This window comes from Elaeis guineensis, chromosome 4, assembly GCF_000442705.2.
Source record: "Elaeis guineensis isolate ETL-2024a chromosome 4, EG11, whole genome shotgun sequence".
NCBI classification, from domain to species: domain Eukaryota; kingdom Viridiplantae; phylum Streptophyta; class Magnoliopsida; order Arecales; family Arecaceae; genus Elaeis; species Elaeis guineensis.
Genome location: NC_025996.2, coordinates 26762259 through 26779099, shown reverse-complemented (window position 1 = coordinate 26779099; position 16841 = coordinate 26762259). Strand labels below are relative to the sequence as shown.

Here is a 16841-nt window from a genome sequence, read left to right as displayed (position 1 = left end):
TGTATGATCCATCTCAGGTAAACACATATTATTAAATATATATTTTTATATTAATTTAATAATTTATATATTTTTATTTATAGATATGCAAATCATGCTTTCGATATGTTTCTTGTAGGCTCCTGGCACATCAGGTATCCGTCGAGACAGCGGCACGTCACGTGGAGACAACAACGACCATCCGTCTGCGGATTGACATTATTTTATTTTTATTGTATTCTTATATTTATTTATATTACTCTTGATTGTAATGGACGATTAGTACTTTATTTTTATTTATATAAAATAATATCTTTTGGTTTGGTTAAATTTGCTATTTAAGTTTGCTTTTGGTGTGAATGGTGGTGATTGTACATGTGTGAATGGTGGTGATTGTACAGGTTTATGTTTGAATAATTGATATAACTTTGTACATGAATGTATGTATTCTTTTTTTTTTGTATATAAAATCTGTATTTTTTTCTTTTAAAAATTTTAACGATGCTTATAAGCGTCGTTAAAGACAAAAAAGCCGACGCTTCAAAAAGCGTCTTGGTAGAGTGGAGGACGCGTTGTCATTAACGACGCTAAAAAGCGCCGTTATAATTGAATTTTACGATACTTTAAAGCGTCGTAATTAATAAGTTTAACGACGCTTATAAGCGTCGTTAAAACAACTATAACGACGCTTATAAACGTCGCTAAAGACTTAACAGCCGGCATTTCGAAAAGCGTCTTGGTAGAGTGGAGGACGCGTTGTCATTAACGACGCTAAAAAGTGCCGTTAAAAAATAATGATGCTTTTAAAAAGTGTCGGTGCTTTTCGTCTCCACTTTTACATAGGCGACATTTTCACGATGCTTTTTGAAGCGTCGTAAACGTTATTAACGACGCTTATTAGCGTCGTAAAATAACTTTAATAGCATCGTCTTTTACCATTTTCACTGTAGTGAATTGAAGTTTCTAAAGGTTGATATGTTAGTTTTCTCATTGAGTAATCGGTAGATGAGCCAAGATGTCAAATTGTTCTTGCTGAGATGGAAATGCTGGGGAGTTGACTAAAATATTCTGAGATCCTAGTGAGTATATAATGTTGAAAATATCTAAACATCAATCAATACATTGAAGCAAGTATCAATTTTTTTAAAATCTTGAATTTAATTTTTAGTGAGGAAACTCATTTAAGGTTTGAAAATTCAAGAAAAATAATATCTTGTCCTATAATTCAATATTGCATCAACTGATTTCTGGATAAATTCATATATAATTCTGTTAGTCCTCCAATTGAAAAAATGCAGTGCCTGTACAATTTCATTATTACCCGCTACTGTATATCAACAGTATGGAAATACCAAAAAAAAAAAAAAAAACCAGTATGAAAATAGTTGTCATTATAATTCATGGCGATACAATTTGAAAAGCTAGATCCATATTTATGAATTGCTAATAATTTGCTATGTCGCCATAATGTGTCATAACGTTTTTGGCAATGGCAATTATTTACAACAAATTTAAGATGTCCTTCAATTTTGGGTTCTCAGTTTGCTTCATACATCAGTTAAGGTTCATCTAAACCATAAATAGTCACATTTTGCAACCTTTATCGCTAAAAATTGTTTTGCTTTGAATAAATAGTGTTGTCGCCTCACAGTTGAGCTGGCTTAGACTACTAAGTTGGAGTCAAGAGAGAAAAGATCGCATGACTATCAATTGAGACCTCTGGATCAAATATTGGTGTTAGATTCTTGATTGACTTCTCAAGCTGGATCCAGCAAAATCATCAAAGATAAAAAAGTCGTACATGGGATTTTCCTATGGTAGACCCTCCAATATCTAAGTTAGTTTTGAGAGAATTTTGTAGTGGAGTTGGGTATGAAGTATGACAGATTGAAGTAAAAGGATGGAGAATGGAAGCTCAAAAGATGCCGTATAGAAGATTGAGTTTAGAGATGCAATCAGAAGAACTCATGGCTCTATAGAGAGATGGATTTCAGTTCGTATGAAATTAGTCTTTGAAAAAAGGCATGTAAAGTAAATGTTTACTTATCTAGACAATCCTGGAGAGTAGAGTTTATAGACGAAAATGGATACCTATCGTCTGTGGGAATGTCATGGGGACATGCTTTGGCTGTTAGGAAATAACGATTCACACAATTCGAAGTTTGTTAAGATTATGTATTTCATTGAGTAGAGAAGGAAATAGAGCAGCAAGTTGGCTAGCTTTTCTTGCATATAGAAGATTCTAGAACTCTTCCAGCATAATTGTAAAAGATCAGATGGCAGAGACTGAAAAGTCGCTTCGTCACTTTCTATCGAAGATATGTGTCGGGCTGCAATTGGGTTGCAAGCGCCGTGATGAATAGTGCATCTTAGGATATATCAAGTAGTATTTTAATCAATAAATCTTTGATCCCATGTGCCGAGAGTAAACCATGTGTTAAAATTTTCACACCTAATTTGGATCTATGCCCCCTATAATCTTATTGACGTGAACTCTACAGGCTTTTGGCTTATTCTAAGGGTCTGTTTGGCTATTTAAACATAGGATTCGTGAATTGAACCGTCTATTTAAGCATAACACTGTAGCAACCAAATTCCATCCGGTCCACATTATGTGGGAAGAAAAAAGAATTATGAAGGTTTTTTTCTTCCCACGATAGAATCCAAGTTGGGTATGGACATGTTTATAGAAAATGCAAATTAGATGGGCCAATAGACTTAATTTGTATAGGATGTTCAATCCAATCCCATAAAAATAGCCAAATTGGCACTAAACCAAGAAATAATATGGCAAAAATTAAAACACATTTATTATGAAAAAATTCTTTCGAAGGGAGCATGCTAGCAAACCATTGTGTTGCCGTACATCACACATGATATATTAAGTAATATAAAAAAAACAAACAGTCTCTTCTATATAAAATAAACTCTAAAGAGGATATGTGGGGTCATGCAGAAAGGAAAACTACTCTAATAGATGAAGCTATAAACTCTTAAAAAACATGAAGGAGAATGAATACACACTCCTATACAAGTATTTAAGATTTGTCTACTGCACATGAAAACTAAATTGTTCAAGTCCCATTTGCATATATTAATTTATTCTTTAAAAAATTAAAAGTTATATGTAAATAGATGCTAAAAGGAGATGAAGATTTGATTCCATGATTAACAACTATATGGAGGAAGGAAAAACACATTGACACAGTGTGGGTTATAGAAAGAGATAGGATATGAGAAACACATGAAATGAAAAGAGCATTTTGGGAAAACACAAAAATCAAATATATTTTATGCATTGATGCAACACAGAAGTGGATATTATATAGCATAACAGATAGATGTATGAAATTCTACCTTCGAATTCACTATATATGATGGTCCATTATACACGACAAGTGGTCCAAAATAGGAATTTATTTGAAGCTACAAGTATATACTATTATATAATGTAAACTCTCAAGTTAATTTGGTGCATAAGTAATGAATAGCTTTTTCATTGTGTTATTCTCCGCATTGCATGTTTCTCTGCTCTCTCCTATTTCATCTTTTGACAACAAGATAAAAGGTTCGAATCTTTTTTGTAATATTTATTTATTATTTATTTATATAAAATTTTATTAAAAATAAGATAAAAAATCAAAAAAAATTAAATACTTTTTAATTATTTTATTATTATTTATATAAAATTTATTTTAAATAAAAGCAATGAGCCTATTTAGTCCATAAATAACCCCAACCTCATCCTAATAAACTAACGTGCACATAGGGATGGCAATCGGGTCGGATCGAATATAAACGGATTAGATCAGAAACAGATTGACTCAAAAAACTGTGAACCCAAACCCGACCTGTTTAAATAAACAGGTCAGATTTTAAAACCTAAATCCGACCTACTTAATAAACGGGTTACCTGATCCGACATGCTTACTATCCGTTTATAATAGTCTATTAAAAAAAAAATCAATTGGACCAAGACCAACCCGACAATCCTTTTAAAAGGAAAATAAAAAATAAAAATCTGAGAGCTCTGCTCTGCCAGATCTCCACCCGACCGCCCGCCTCCCGCTCAGCGCTTTCGCCCGACCGCCGCACTGTCCTCTACCTCCATCTCTGTTCGACCACCGTGCTGTTGACCGCCCTTGGAGCTCGAGCTGAGCCCTCTATCTTCATGCCCGAAGACAAACTCCTGATGGCCCACGACAACGAGATCGTGGCCGATCTCTTCGAGCTCCGGATTTGGTTCTAGTAATCAGAGGAGGACGAATAGGAAGACGAGGAGAAAGGAAGGATGAGCGGCACCATCGTGGCGAAGGAGCAAGGCGGCGATGAGGAGGTGCAGAGAACGACCGACGGAGTGCAGGAACGGAGGGCCATCACTATCACGAGCTTTCTCCGAGGAGGAGAAGAGAGGGAAGGAAGGGGACATCGTAGTCGTCGTCATTGGTGCGAGTGGCGGAGCGAGCAGCTGCGGGGCGGTGCAGGCATTGCGGGGGCGACGGCGTGGAGGAATTGAGAAGTATTTAGGACTTTTAAGCTTTTTGAAAAAAAAGAAGAAGAAAAAGAGAAAGCGTCGTTGGGCCGTTCAAATTTTTTAAAAAAGGATCAAAATTAAAGTGGACCGTTCAAATTTTATCAAAATTTAAATATTTTAAATAAAAAATATAAATAAATTAAATAGATTGAACATGTTGAAAATTTTAAATCCAAATCTAACACATTTAATAAATGGGTTAAACAGATCGATCCATTTATAATCCATACCGATTTAATACTAAATTCAATCTATTTATGATGGATCGAATGTGAGTCTGATTGATGAACTGGATCATATCTTATCACTCCTACATGCAGCAAGTGAGCAATCATAGTCGTCCATCTATTTCATCGCATGACAAAAAATCATCACCCCTCGCCGGATCCACTAATTAAAATCAGACGCTCTATTGACTTCTTCTCACATAACCAGTCAATGCGCACCCACGACCGTCCATGTTGTCGATTACGTGCTCGGCGCTTGTGCACGAGTGTAACAAAAAAGGGAAAAATAAAGGCGGTTTGGGTTCGTCCCAACTCCAAGCCTTTTGAATCCCCTCGGTCCTCTCTCCGCTCCCATGGCTCCAAAAACTCTTCTCCTCCCTCGCCCTCCGGATTCACTCTCCGGAGAACGATGCCCGAGCTCCGACGAGGCAGAACCGATCTCCACCCATGGCGACGGGGGTTGCAGGAGGGAAGCCAGGGCCGAAGCCGAGGTATACAAGACTAGATAGATCAAGTTTCTCGGCCACGGTGCCCGAATCGTCATCCAGAACAGCATCGGGTCCTGCTCTCTCATCGCCATCGGTGAGCATTCTTGCTCTCATATCGCCCTCTTTTCTGTGGATCATTCCCCTTGCATCTCGTTCCTTCCCGATTGCAGAGGAATGTAGCTTTCTTCATTATCTGGTCCGTGTTCTTTGTTCTTCTTTCTTGGGTTTTATGTAGAATTCTTGGATGGAATGTTGTAATTAGAGTTAGAATATGGTCATATGATGATAATCTGGCTTTCTTGAATTCTGATACCATAAAAAGCAACGTTTGCTGCTTTCTCTTGATGATTTACTTTCTTTACTCATGTTTCTTGGGCTTTTGACTAGGATTTTAGCAGTCATGATTCATGCAAAGGTAGAAATATGATCATCTGTAGGATGCCATAAAAAGGCAATTCTTTTCCAAGATTTCTTTTGTTTCTTGTTCACAAATGTGGTTCACATTCTTTTTTCTTGCTTCTTGAAGTTTTTTTGGATCTTTGGCTGGAATCATCTGCATAGGGTCGAAGTACGATTATGTGATGCTTATTTGGTTTTCTTGAATTCTGATAATGATGCTTATTTCACTTTCTTGAGTTCTAATAATGATGCTTATTTGGCTTTCGTGAATTCTAATAACGATGCTTATTTGGCCTTCTTGAATTCTCATAATGTTGCTTATTTTGGTTTCCCTGAATTCTGATAATGACGCTAAGATGCTTGTTTGGTTTTAATGATGCTTATTTGGTTTTCTTGAATTCTAATAATGATGCTGATTTCACTTTCTTGAATTCTGATAATGATGCTTATTTGGCTCTCTCGAATTCTGATAATGATGCTTATTTTAGTTTTCCTGAATTCTAATATCAATGCTTATTTGATTTTCTTGAATTCTGATAATGATGCTAAGATGCTTGTTGGCTCTCTTGAATTCTAATAATGATGCTTACTTTGGTTTTCTTGAAATTTGATAAACGTTGAATGGATTCTTGAATTCTGGTAATGAAACATCCATCATCAAAAAGATAATAAAAGAGGCAACTGTTCTGCTGCTCCAGAATAAGATCAGTTTGGATTGAGCTGAATCAGATGTCTGATTGCAAAAACTGCTTTCTCTTGGACAAATAAGGGGACAATCATCTACTGACTATTTTAAGAGTGGTCAAAATGTACAACTGATATATAATTTCCTTATAAGATGGACAAATAGATAGATCACCAAAAAATTTAAGGTTATGTTGGACAAAAGGTAATCATACAGTATCATATACTAGTTATTGAAGTTACATTGGGAGCAAAATACAAATATGAAAGCATAGAATGCTTGAGAATAAGGTGGTGAAACTTAAGTGGAGTGCAGATTAGATTTCAAAATGTGATTCTTCAAGAGATAATGATTTGTGTTCCAGCTTGCTTGCTTCCTTTCAAAATTTTTATGAAACTTGATACCAGTTCTCCAGGCGAAATATTTTCTGCGGTAAAGAACATCAGACATGATTTATACCTATTATATTTCCTTCTTGCTTCCCAATATGCTTATGCATCATCAACAACAACACCAGCTATGGAAGTATTTAAGCATCTAAGTCTCTAGGATATCAGAAAACAGCCAAGAAGCTAAATAAGACAGATATGTGATCGCATTTTGCTTAACCAAGACGAATCTTTTATTTCTAAAAAGAAAAAAGAAGACCAATCTGTTGTCTGTAAATTGGAGATGAGAAATCTCGCATAGACATCGTAAATATTTTACTTTTTCTGACTAAACCAGGATAATTGGCTCTAGACTACTTTTTACTTGTTATATGTTGCATCAAGATACAAATGCAGAGGAAGTGTCCAAGGCCTAAAATCTCTACCCCGTTCAAAACAATAGCAGGTGTTTTCACTTAAAAAATAAAATCCGGAGAAACCTATTTTTTTTTCTCTTTAAGTTGTTTCTCTGGCAAATCACATTCTTTTCTTTTGATATAAGGCAAACCATAGGGTAACAGTCAAAATGTTTTATCGTATGTATGAAAATCCAATTCAAGAAGCAAGCCTAAACTTATCCATCATATTGAAACCTGATGCATTCCTTGGAAGTGTTGAGAGTGGTAATAATCCCACATCAGACGGAAAATACCTTAGTAGCGCTTATATAATCCACCTACTAGTGCAAGCTTTCGGGCTGAATTTTAAGATGATCCTCTTGTTCACCAATCTTCCACCACCCTTACTTCCAATCCATGTGATAGTGGTAATAATCCCACATAGGACAGGTAAAACATCTTTGTGGTGTTTATACACTCATGGCTCAGATCCATTCACCTACTAGCTTAGGCTTTTGGTTGGATTTTAATATAAAGAAATTAATTACCTATTATTTAGAGGCTGTAGCATTTTAAAAGACTTAATGTAGCTAACTCTTTCTTTTCCCCCTTTTTCTGGTTCGTAGGAAGGCCCTTAACCTGAAGAGATGATCTTGTAGTAACCTTAGTGTAATCTTTAGCCTCAAGGCAGAAACTTCAAAGATGATCTTGTAGGAACCTTGACCATGATTCTTGATAGCCTAATTAAATCTTATTCACAACCCTATCCATAAAAAAAAAAAATAATAATAAAAAAATTAAAAAAAAAAATCTAAATATTTTCTCAATGGCACATAAATAAAATTGATAAAGAAAATAGACACCAATTGGGATTCAATCTGATGGCCCCTTCCAGGTTTCCTATAACATCTTTAACTTAACCACCATCCTTTTTCTGGAACAGTTCATTCCCTACTAACCCTATATGTCATCTATGGTAAGTCTAAGATTCTAGAAAAGATTCTGGTAGCCCCTAAAAATTTCTTTATGAAATTCACACAAGCCTAATGACTGAAAAAGATGTCCATGATTTCCTAGAGCTGGGAAGTGGAATTGTTGCGCCCGAATAAAGAGCTGGTTCAAAGGCATTAAAATGATGTGTGCAATTTTTCAGGCCACTCAAGTCCGCTAGGCTTGGATATAAATTAGTCCAATGCAGTTAGGCCAGAGCACATTTGGTTTCTCTATGAAGACGAATTGCAATCCTTTAAAATAAAGATCGATTAATTCTATAATTAATGCAAGCAGAGCAAGACTCTTTTGTTGGTGCTAGGAAAGGGTGATTTCTATTGTGCTCAATATGCAGGTATAAACTGGCCATGACTAAACAGTCAGCGACTTTGGAGGAAGAGCTTCTATTCTCATAGAAAATGAACACATTATCTGATGGTACATAGAGTGGTATGATCACTTGCAGAATAACACTAGTAATAATATGGGAAAGGAATACGAGAAAAATAAACTGAAACAGGATAAGTTTGGAGAGAGAAAACAAATAAATTTTATGAATAGATAAAACATACAAAAGGTGGATCGAAGTTCTCAATTTCTGTTTTAGAAACGTCTCACAAAATCTCTCGAATAGCGTACCCTCCAAGAACCATCGCACCCCACCTCTAACAAGTCACAGTGACCCTTTATATAAAAGCTAGAGATTACGCCTCTTCGTATTGGTTATTTACTTAAAATAATTTTTTTTAAGCTTATCAAAAATCGGAAACCTAGTACCACTCCAACTATTGGCAAAGTGCCAACAACATAGGGTAACCAGCTAGGATAACAATGGAGTGAATGATAATTAGGATTATAATTTAGCTAAACAAGGGTTCACAATGAACTACCAACAATTCTTTTCTATGGTTTGGTAGATATACTCTGGTTGGTATGTTCGAGGTTCTGCCCGTACTCTATTAATTTATCTTTTTTTTTTTTGAAAAATATGTTTTCACTATATGGGCTAGATTAAATCTAGAATCTTTCATCTTGAGGGGTGCCAACAAATTGAGTTGAGATCACCAAGGGCCTCTATGGCTATTCCTTTAAAATCAGGCTAAAAATTTTGTAAAATATATGAATTAGATCATCTATTTAAGCATGGGCATGTATCAATCAAACTCCAACTCCAAATTTTTTCGGAGGAAAAGATGTATGGAGATTTTTTTCTTTATACAGTCCAAAAACTAGAATCTGATTGGATTTGGGTAGATTCTTAGAATACGAAAGCTGGGTGGATGAATAGGATCAATTCCTACAGAATTTTCAATCTAATCCTCCGTAAAAGTATTCAAATGGATCCGTCGAGTTTTCGTTAAAAACTTTGTCCGGACATTCCCTGCACCACCACTGTTACTGGTCTTTGTCAGTTCACGTGCCAAAATATTAAAATGCAAAAGTATGCAATATAAACTTGGTATCAAACCCAAGAACCTATAAAATCGTTATTCGGCTGCTAACTTAGAGTTACTTGCTAGCTAAGGCAGCCTTCGTCATGATTTCTCTTTATTCCCACTCCCCGATCATTTGGCAGCACTCTGCCGGTCTTCTCTCCTGGTTCTTTGTTCTGTGCTCCGTTTCAAGTACAACTTTAAGGGTCCGGCTCTAGGTAGTTCTTTTTGGCCTCGAACGTCCCAGTCTCTCCTTTCACACGAAGAGCACCCTGAAATCTGATAACAAATCAGATCACTCTCTCCCTTCTTATTGGGCTCCTCTCCACTCTCCTTGCTTTTTAGAAACAGTGAGTGGCTGCTGGCTCCCAGCATTGCTCCATACTAGTTGTATTCATCACACCTCCTATACTTGTCTGAAAGAAACAGTAAATGCGGGCTTTTCTTCTTACAAGTTCCAATTCAAAATGATATTGGATCTCGGTATTTAGATATTAATAAAATAGAATGATGCATACTCACTGCAAGCCAAGAAGTTTTTAATCGGATGCAGACTAGATGGATCCCTCCACCTTTCCAAGTTGTGGAAACACAAGTTTTGAGGGCAACAGCAACTTCTAAAAAGCGAGGATGACCTTGGCGTACCGTATCTTGGAATATGAAAGATGTGATTTATTAAATAAAAGCCTGACCTTGCCTTCCATGCCATTCACCTTTTTTAGTCTTTTTGGTAGCATGACCCCGCATCACCATTTCCATCTCCATCTCTTCGCGTCACTTTCACCTGTCAGGCCTCACAACTTAAAGGTCCTGCAACAATAATGGCGTTCATTAGGCCTAAATGGCAATCTTAGATGGACCAAGACTTGATAAGGAGCATCCGAACCAAGGAGAGCACATGGCCACTCGAGTGTTTGCGACGGGTGGGTGGAATTTGGATTTCAAAGCAAAGCAGTTAGCAGTCCCCATTAATGTGACATACTTTAAAGTTGGGGTGCAGTGGAAGGGAAGTGGTGTTGTCATGATTATGATCGGTTGTTGGGATTGCTTTGGATTGTGGAGACTTGTTCTGGTCCGATGCACGATCGGGTGTCGTCTCGAGTGAGAAAAGAAACATCACATGCGTCTCAAGCGGGACCGTCTTCCGTGCAGGCGACCGTCTCCTGTTGCTTTCTCTTGCGCTTGAAACCATTTGGAAATGGACATAATTGTGTCATGGAAAAGCCTAACCTACACGAACATGTAGGTAAGATTCATCTACATACATCGCCTTCCCCAGATTATAGAATTAGATGCATGGCTACACTGCAAGTAGGCTGATTGCAATGCTTGGTCTGGTCGGATGATGTAGGATGTGGATCAAACTTGATTTAGATGTTCTAGTCCTCTATTTTATTGGAAGATAGGGATGGCAATACTTAACTATTCAATCTGTCTAACTTGTTTCAAGTGTAAGTCGAGTTAGATTATCCATTTAATAAATGGTCAAAATTGGATCTGAATTTTTGACCTATTGAATAGGTATATTGGACTTGAGTTGACTGACTTCTGATCTATTCTGCAACCAAGCGGACATGCATACTATTTGAACTGACCCCATTGCCATCCTTATCAGAATAATGCTTTATTAACTCTGGGGCTTTTATTAAGTCTGAGGTTATTACAAACATGATAATATGCGCGAAAGAAAAATGGGACAGGCCATAACTTAGTAGGGTCTTCTATGGTTCTCCAACGCGCATGCCGGACAAGAGAATCGAGCAGCAAATTGGCTGGCCAATGCGAGGAAGATTGAAAGATGAACTCATAACCCGATCCTTGCGAGCAAGTGATTCTACCTACCAGGTGAGTTCAGACAAGCCTCAACTAGAATCACTGGATGTATCTTACACTTTTTAAACAAAGCATCTGCTGGGCCGCTGACATAATACAAATAAATAACAAAAAGACTCCACCAAGATTTAGTATAATTAAGCAATCACTTAAAGGAACTAAACAAAGTTAAAAAGGCAACCAGAGAAGTCAGATGGTATTAGAGCCAAGCCAAAAGAACATTCAGGAGAGATTCTACAGATTAGTCTACCCATGAGCCTATCCTAGAATTCTATCTCAACTCTCCACCTTTCCGTGTCCCATGGTGGCCCCACGCGCTTGAAGTTTTTGGTTAATACAAAGTTCCCTCTATGATCAAAATTAGATTAATTACCTCTTAATAGTCATGAATTTCTGTAATGATACAAGTCAGCTCTAAGCAACACCGTCTAATAATTAGATTGCGTAACTTTCCCTTGAGGAGAGGAGGATGAGGACCACAATAATTAAGAAAATCACATCACCACTATCTCAATTCAACCTATAACCTTAAACCACCAAGTTTGGGCCTCAATATTTTATGTATCCTTTTTTTTTTTTTTCCGAGCAGAAGGGAGGCAATAACCCACCCAATTAATTACAAAAAGAAGTTATGAGGAAGGGAGAGGGAGAGAAAAGAGGAAGACATAAAAAAAAAGGGAAAACAAAAGAATAAAACTAAAGAAGAAGCGAAGTTGAGGAATTCCATGCTCACATGAGCCTCTTTTCTTTTAGAATTTCCTAAATAAGACTAATCCTTGAAGAGATGTAGAGCAGAAATAGATATTGTATCCGAGGTTCAGTTCTTTTGCAAAGGTATCCTATTGCTTCTTTCTCTCTAGATGGACCAGCATATTACAGGAACCAAGTTGTCCCATGCAAGTTTTGAAGCTTTGTGAATCCTTTTTTTTTTCCTTTTAACGCAAATTGTCCAAAGAGAAGATAAAGAAGTGAATAACCTCGGAATTTCAGTTTTGATTTAATCTTTATCCAATTCCCTTTAGCAAAGGGACAGTGTAAGAAGTTGTTATTAACAAATTCCGCCTGGTTACAAAAACTGCATCCCAAACTGATACCCTCCCTTCTTGGCAAGCACTTCTCCTGTAACCTTCATACTTTCTCTGTCTTCCAAGTAAGGTGCAAAAAAAAAAAGAAAGGCATTTGATTCCTCTCATACTAGCACGAATAAATTAAATAGCAGCTACTTAAATCCTCTATATATGAGTAATAGGTCCTCTGCCAGGTGTTGTCAGATACAATATGGTCCCAGTCTCTTCCCATTCAGCATTTTCATCATAACTGAGAGGCCTTCTAAGTTGCAGAAACAATGAATTTATATGTGACTATGTCTCACACATGATCCTCAAAAGAGATATCTTTGGATGAGCCTCAAAGTGTGCATGCAAAACAATTGCGCTCGAGCAACATTTGTGTCCCCAATTTGGAAGCATTTTTCTAGTTCATATTGGCTGATTATAACATGATCAAGCCCTCTTCTTTTTTGAAAAAAAGGTTCCAAGATCCCCATTTCACTTAGCAACAAACCATTTAGAAACCGTTACCTACAATTGTGAAAAAAAGTATTAGCATTATTTGCATCATTTTTTTTTTTTTGGGTCCATCATGTTTTTTTTTTCTTCTGAATAATTTCTTAAAATTAAATAATGCATATTAGTCATCGCAACAAAAATAACAAACAAAATTTTTTTTTTAAAAAAAAACATGATTCGATCAAGCACTATATATTTAACAAAAATTTACTTTTAGATGGCACTAGATGCAAATTCCAAAATTATTCTATTTAAATGGACAGCGCAAGTATTAAATGAAAAGTGTTGCATATAAAGTTTGTAATTAGCATATATAACGTTGGAGGATGCCTTCAAAACCTTTTTCCAATTGAAGGGCCAATTGAGTCCATGTTCTAGTTGATGTGTATAAAAGTAGGCAAAATGTACGAGCATGCCAAGAGAAATCCCAAAGTACGTGCTCTTTGGGCCATAGTTTGCAGATTCATACGCATCTATATGTTTGTGGTGATGCAGAATTAAATTCGATCGGATCCTCTACACTGTTAGTCTGTCATGAAGTCCAAACAATACTGAAGATGCATCAATCAAACGAGTGTGACTGATTCATTGGATTACAACATATACTGAAGATGGGCGCCACCATTTATAATTGTTTTACTTATGTAGGCCATTCATAATTTCTCATTTACATTGACGAGAATTTTAAACCAATCAAGGTCTTACATGTGTAGGCCATTTGATTCATATATATTATTTTCACTGACGTTTTAGGACTGCAAATCTTCTCATATGCAGATAGTCTTCTATCAATTCACCAGAAGACAAGCATCATTGGTTAAACAAAAGGGAAGAAAAATGGGACAGAAATCAAAAATATGAGTACCAAGTGGTGGAGTGGAACTATACACATTAGTCCAATAGTTGAAGGTCAAGGGTTGTGATGGAAACTCAGAAGATCCTTAGGCTAAAGAGTAACCCCATCTCCCTCCAAAATTTTTTCGTCCCACCCAATCTACTCAGAATCTCATCATCACCTCCTATCCCCTTACACACCACCATACGCGAAAAGCAAAGCAAAGATCCCAACCTCCTCATCACTTCCCACTCCCAAAACCCAATAAAGAAATGCACCCAGTAATCCACTGCCCATCTTCACCAATTAATCATAAAGTCATACAAAGCATGTAAAAGGTGCACAAAAGGATCAGTCTAGATTCAACCACACAACAGGTTAAAGAAAGTGCAAGTAGACTACGAACAAAAACTCAAACATACACTGTAGACTAGCCATGCACTACTGCTACTACTCTCACCATCAAACGGTGGTGGAACACTGATTGCCTTGCACCGAACTGAGCAGCCCCGAGGTGTCCCCGGGCCTAATTGCTATGACGGCCATGCAGTCGACATCGAAGCGGTACCTCCCGGAGACCCACGTCCCGACCTTCCACCGGAGCTGCCCATCGAGCTTGAGGCCGAGGTATAACCTCCCGGCGGTCTGGTCACGGCCCACTTCATAGCCGAAGGAGGGTGCAACCGGCATGCCGGTCCCATGCAAGGAGGCCGACAAGAGATTGCTATCCTGGTGGCCTTGGTAGAAGGGTGGGAGTAAGGAGTCGGCGGTGATCTGCTGGCCTTTGTAGGCCGCATAAACTCGGAGCTGGTCGTAGTAGATGCCCACCCGGTCATTGGGATTCTTGGAGACTATGGTGGTTTGGATGGTGGAGTTGAGGAGGTGGGGAGAGGAGAGGCTGAGCTCGTAGAGGGAGGTGTCCCTGAGGGAGAATTCTGGCTTGGAGGGGTGGAGGATGAGCCAGATGAGGAAGGTTGCAGAGAGGATGGAGAGGATGAGGGTGGAGAGGGTGTAGAGGAGCTTCTTGTTGAGCTTGTTAATGTGGAAGCCTTTCTTTGAGCAGTCTTTGGGAGAGCTTGTGAGGTAGAGAGACATTTGCTGGAGAAGGGTGGGATGGTGGGGGGTGCAGTAGTTGGGGGAGGAAGGATGGTGGAAGGAGTTGGAGATGAAGGGTTTTAATATCAAAAAAAGGTGGGGTTTCGTAATCATGCACAAAGCTAGCAATTATTTTTTGTGACACCCAGCTTTTGACTAGTAGCTATGGTTAATTGGATCGGTCGGAGTTGTCGTGATTGGAAGGTTAGTAGACGCTATAATTGCAGCCACATTGGATACAGACATGGTATGTATCCTTTCTCATTTTGCCTCTTGCTAGCTGGGACTATTGCTCTTTGGGCCCATCACTATAACGGGATCAAGCTGGCTATTGGGTGGTTGTAAAGTTTGGGGACCAAATTGGTTCAATTGATAAGGTCGTTGGATATTGAATACCATTAATATGAGTTTGGATGCTACTCTCACCATGATCTCAACAGGGCTTCCATCTATCATAGTTCTCGAACAAAGAAAGTTAGATACAGAAAATGTCTAATTCCTTGTTGGTGAAGTTTTTTTTGGTGGTTTTGTAAGAAATATAGGATCAAATCCCACTTTGGTAACCATCATAGGGGTTTGAGAGCATTGGTAATGGATTCTTTGGTCTAAAGCCCAAAATTATATTTGTACCTCATTAACAAAATGGAAAATCAGATGTTTCAATGAGATCTAAAAATGTTTAAATAATTGTAGATGGTGAAGTCACTGGATCAATGAATCAAATGACTTGGGATTTATATGAAGGTTCTTGCTAGGGATATGACAGACCCATTGAATCTACGGTATCACCTATTCTTGCTAGATACAATGGACCCACTGAATTTATGGTTATTATTAGAGATTTACATATGGTCATGCTACATAGGAGGAGATTCGAGCATATCTTGTTAGGGTTACGAATAGGGGCCTCTATAGAATCATTATAACAAAAAGCAAAGCACAAAAGAATGACAAGTGGCTTAGGCTTTCAACATACTTTGATTGGTTTTCATCAAAAAAGACACTTTGATTGGGGGGATTTTGGGAAAGCAAGAAAGTTAAGCTTGGTTCATAGATGGTGTCTGGTAGGGTATATACATTTGATTCTATACTCTGCTAAGGAACTTTAAATTTTTCTAGAATCATACAATAGATGCATAACTTAAAAATATGACAAGTCCAAATATTTTATTTTAGATATTATTATTTACTTTATTACAAGTTGTAATTGCTAAGGAATCTATATCATATGCAACATGATATTTTTGGATAAGCAAATGTCAGGAAATGACTGGACCTAACTTCTCCAAAGTGAGAAAACAAAAGAAACATGCTCTAGAAGTAGGAGAAGTCTTTCAGAAATATGACAAAATGATTATAAAATACAAAAATTACCCTAAGCCACTTGCTTAGTGGTTACCTTGAAATCTCTTGCATGTTCTCTTCAAATCTACCTCACATGGAAGTATTTGTTACCACTGATTTTTCAATTAACATCAATATATTATATTCCTAACCTGTTTCCTATGGTAGCAACTACAATCCAAAAAGTGAAAAAGTATGGCATTCTATTCTATAATTGAATCAATATATTAGAAGAACTCGGCAACTGGCACACATGCATGAGCCATTTAGCAATCCTACTACATAACATACCAAGATACAATAAAAAGTTTGAAGGCATGACCTCTTTTTGTGTACCAACAGTGGAAGGCTAGAGAATCTATAAAAACACCTTTTGGAGTGTTCTGGATCATTCAAAACCTATGCTTAGGAGCTCAATGGAGCCTCAAAAAGCCAATTGCTTTTGCTAAAGAGCTTCCTGGTGGCGTAAAGTAGTGGGCTCGGATGAAGAAATTGGAGGCGCTTGCTACTTGCCCGTGTGGCACGGGCTCTTGCCATGGATCCCACTTTTGGTGGGATGCTCTTTTTTATGAGGAACATTGGTGGGCATATTCATGAGAATATTACGGTCATACATCAAACCAAGTAAAAAGTTTGAAGCCAAGAGTTGGTGTTTTCTTTTAAGG

At 37.5% G+C, this 16841-nt stretch overlaps 1 protein-coding gene across 2 annotated transcripts; it reads right to left on the bottom strand.

The window, feature by feature from the left end:
• Window positions 1-9545: 9545 nt before the first annotated feature.
• Window positions 9546-14902, bottom strand: LOC105035844 (NDR1/HIN1-like protein 26). 2 transcript variants are annotated; one of them, XR_012140808.1, is made up of 3 exons: window positions 14198-14902; window positions 10024-10311; window positions 9546-9917 (listed from the first exon to the last, which is right to left on the bottom strand). XR_012140808.1 is itself a non-coding variant. In XM_019847457.3 (2 exons), the coding sequence occupies exon 1, from the start codon at window positions 14830-14832 to the stop codon at window positions 14200-14202; it is 633 nt and encodes a 210-aa protein (XP_019703016.1). In that variant the 5' UTR covers window positions 14833-14902; the 3' UTR covers window positions 12281-12914; window positions 14198-14199. The 2 variants fall into 2 exon arrangements, 1 of the variants encoding a protein (XP_019703016.1); XM_019847457.3 differs by lacking the exons at window positions 9546-9917; window positions 10024-10311 and adding an exon at window positions 12281-12914.
• Between the last annotated feature and the right edge of the window lie 1939 nt (window positions 14903-16841).

Coding starts and splice junctions, on each gene's coding strand:
- LOC105035844 (XM_019847457.3), bottom strand. CDS start 14,832: ATGTCTCTCTACCTCACAAGCTCTCCCAAAGACTGCTCAAAGAAAGGC.